The following is a 3,240-nucleotide window of genomic DNA, read 5'->3' on the forward strand; positions in this document are numbered from 1 at the left end:
GAGCTGGACTGCAAAAAATAAAAATAACTCTTCTACGTCTCAATTTAATACAAATAGTTGATCTTTGCTAAATGAGAGGATGAATTCCATAAAACTATTCTAACTTTCAGTTAAATCATGAGCCTCGGTGAGTGAATCTTCTCTATCTCAAGAACACTGTGTATAGGGCAAATCATCACAGCTAACTCTGCCCCTGTCTTAGTAAGGACACAGAAGTTAAGCAGTAAAGTGAAACTGCTTATAAAATAAATAAATTGGGTACACAAGAAAGAATTTTTTTTTCCTATTCATTGATATCAGAAGACTTCAAGCCTGGAGATATTGATTGTATATTGGAAATGTTTGAGTCTCTACTGGTGTAATTAATGGTTGAAGCCAAAGAAAAATCTGTAGAGCAGTTGATCACAACCTCAGAATCTAAAGGTTCTTGGCTTCTGGCTTAACTATCTTATTATTAGGCAACAGTGGCAAAAACAGAGAAATAATTCATTTGACTGGAAGATCACGGAAGGAAGAGAAGGCCATCAGCATTTTGTCAGCAATAAATGCAATGTGCATATTCTGTAAAGGTAATGAATTTAAGCAGAAAAAAAGCTGGATTGTGTTGGGTGGAACCACGGGACTTAGGGTTGTTTGCATGAACAGAACACGTTTGTCCTAAAAGTAAAGTAGCAAACATAAATCTTTTTTTTTTGGAACGAAGACCTCAAGCTCTGTTCTGGAGACTATATAGTGAGCCCAGGTTATCTGTTATGTATTAGTATTGTTTAAAAAGCTCATAAAAGACTCAAATGTCAAGACATACATGAAAGCAATGGTAAAATTTTGTGATTTAGTTTGTGAATAGGAAACAATTCTTGATAGTCAAAGAACACTAATTGCTACTCATAAAATTATACCTCATCAGCAATCTATTTTAGTTTCATGGGAAAATCTTAAGCAGAGGATGAAAGGAAAATGTAAAAAAATAAGCACATAAAGTAATGGAGAATAAAAGGCTAAATATGTTGAATATTTGAACAGTTAAAATAATTTATAATAAAATTTCTCTGAACAGCAGATGCAGATTAGACAGAAGGCAGAAGTCAGTGATGAGAAACGGCACGGTAACATCATTCATTCTGCTGGGACTGACCGATGACCCTCAGCTGCAGGTTCTGATTTTTGTCTTTGTCTTTCTCACCTACATATTGAGTGTAGCTGGGAACCTGACCATCATCACCCTCACCTTTGTGGATTCCCATCTGAGAACACCTATGTACTTTTTCTTGAAGAATTTTTCCTTCTTAGAGATCTCATTCACCTCTGCTTGCATCCCCAGATACCTGTATAACATAGCAACGGGTGACAAGGTCATTACCTATAATGCCTGTATGATCCAAGTGTTTTTTACTGACATCTGTGGAGCAACAGAATTTTTCCTCCTGGCCACCATGTCCTATGACCGCTATGTGGCCATCTGCAAACCCTTGCATTATGTGACAATTGTGAGCAGCAGAGTCTGCAGGATTCTCATTATCTGTTCTTGGATGGCTGGTTTTTGTGTAATAATCCCACTACTAAGCCTGTGTTTAAATCTGGAATTTTGTGACTCTAATGTGCTTGACCATTTTGCCTGTGATGCCTTTCCTCTTGTGAAAATCTCATGCTCGGATACATGGATTATAGAACAGACAGTTATCGTCTGTGCTGTGGTGACCCTAAATATGACTCTTACTTGTGTAGTTCTGTCATACGGTAGTATCATCAGGACAATATTTAGATTCCCCTCTGTCCAACAAAGGAAAAAGGCCCTTTCTACTTGTTCTTCCCACATGATTGTGGTTTCCATCACCTATGGCACGTGCTTTTTCATCTATATGAATCCTACAGCAAAGGAAGAAGTGATTATTAATAAAGTGGTTTCACTGCTTATTTCTTCTGTTTCACCAACATTGAACCCGTTTATTTATACCCTGAGGAATAATCAAGTTAAGAAAGCTTTCAAGGACTCATTTAAAAGATTTATATCACTCTCAACTAAGTAAAATTTTTTTTTTTTTAATTTCTAGGGAATGGATCAAAGGCCTCAGACATTTTCTCTTTGAAGTTTATAACCTTATTTATTTATTTATTATTTTTTTTTAAATAATCTGTGGAGCCTTGGTGGCATAGTGGTTAAGAGCTTGGCTGCTAACCAAAAAGGTCAGCGGTTTGAATCCACCAGCCACTCCTTGGGAATCTTATGGAGAATTTCAACTATGTCCTATAGGGTCGCTATGAGTTGGAATCGAATCGATGACCGTAGGTACAGGTATACCTTAACAACATCAATTTTCTCAACACTTCTTTAAAATAGCTTCCATGAACCCTGGTTAAGCCTTTCTTTGTTTTCCAAAGCAATATCTGACAATGTCTTTTGCATCTCATTAGGAGAATATTTAAATAGAGTTCTCAAAAACTCGGTTTTTTTGGAATGAAATCAACTTCACAATATTAAATTTTAAGGTATAAAAAAAGCCATCACTCTAGTCTGGAAAATATAGGGTAAAATTAATTGTTTTGCTCAAATATATACAGTAATGATATCCAAACACATGAAATAAGAGTAACTTCGTGTAAAAACTCTCATGAGGATGAATAATGGCATGACATAAAAATATGAACAACAGTTGAGAAAGAAAATAATAGTACTTTCCATATTAAGAAATTAGAGAATTAAGGAAACCTGAAATATTACTATTACAAACTTATTGCAATGCTGAATTAAATTTAATAAAATATTCTTTTGAATCTATAGCCAAAAGCATTGCAAAGTCGTAAATTGATGGTGTCAGATATAAAGATGCAATTAAAAATAGAGCAGCAATCTGTAAATTGACTGGTAAATGCTCGGGCGACCACAGGCTGGAGGGTGAGAGTGGGGCAGGGGAGGGGGTTGCATTGTGGATCCCAGGGATTTAGGATTAAAGTCTCAAGATCAATGTGGTGAGAGCACTTGGAAGGACTCAACAGCATAAAGTCAAAACTGTCAAATTGTTGAACTCCTAGTGAAAGTTTGGATTATATCCATGCTCATTTTCACAGAAAGATTAGGCTTTTTTTTCTGAAAAATATTGTCTGCTGCTTAAGGCTATGTGTAATGGGAAAAATATTCTCAAGTGTAGTTAATACATCAAGTGTATTAATCACAAATTCAGCTTTTGCAGTCCAAATTCTCATACTAATCTAAATTATTAGATATAAAATATTGAAAAACCA

General features: G+C 35.4%; 1 protein-coding gene across 1 annotated transcript; it reads left to right on the top strand.

Moving 5' to 3' along the window:
* Nucleotides 1-958: 958 nt before the first annotated feature.
* On the top strand, nucleotides 959-2,027 carry LOC135231365 (olfactory receptor 6C2-like). The gene has a single exon (XM_064285235.1). It carries the CDS (start codon nucleotides 1,092-1,094, stop codon nucleotides 2,025-2,027), a length of 936 nt encoding a protein of 311 aa, XP_064141305.1. The 5' UTR covers nucleotides 959-1,091.
* Nucleotides 2,028-3,240: the final 1,213 nt, after the last annotated feature.

The sequence above is a fragment of the Loxodonta africana genome, chromosome 4 (genome assembly GCF_030014295.1).
Source record: "Loxodonta africana isolate mLoxAfr1 chromosome 4, mLoxAfr1.hap2, whole genome shotgun sequence".
Classification (NCBI taxonomy): Eukaryota; Metazoa; Chordata; class Mammalia; order Proboscidea; family Elephantidae; genus Loxodonta; species Loxodonta africana.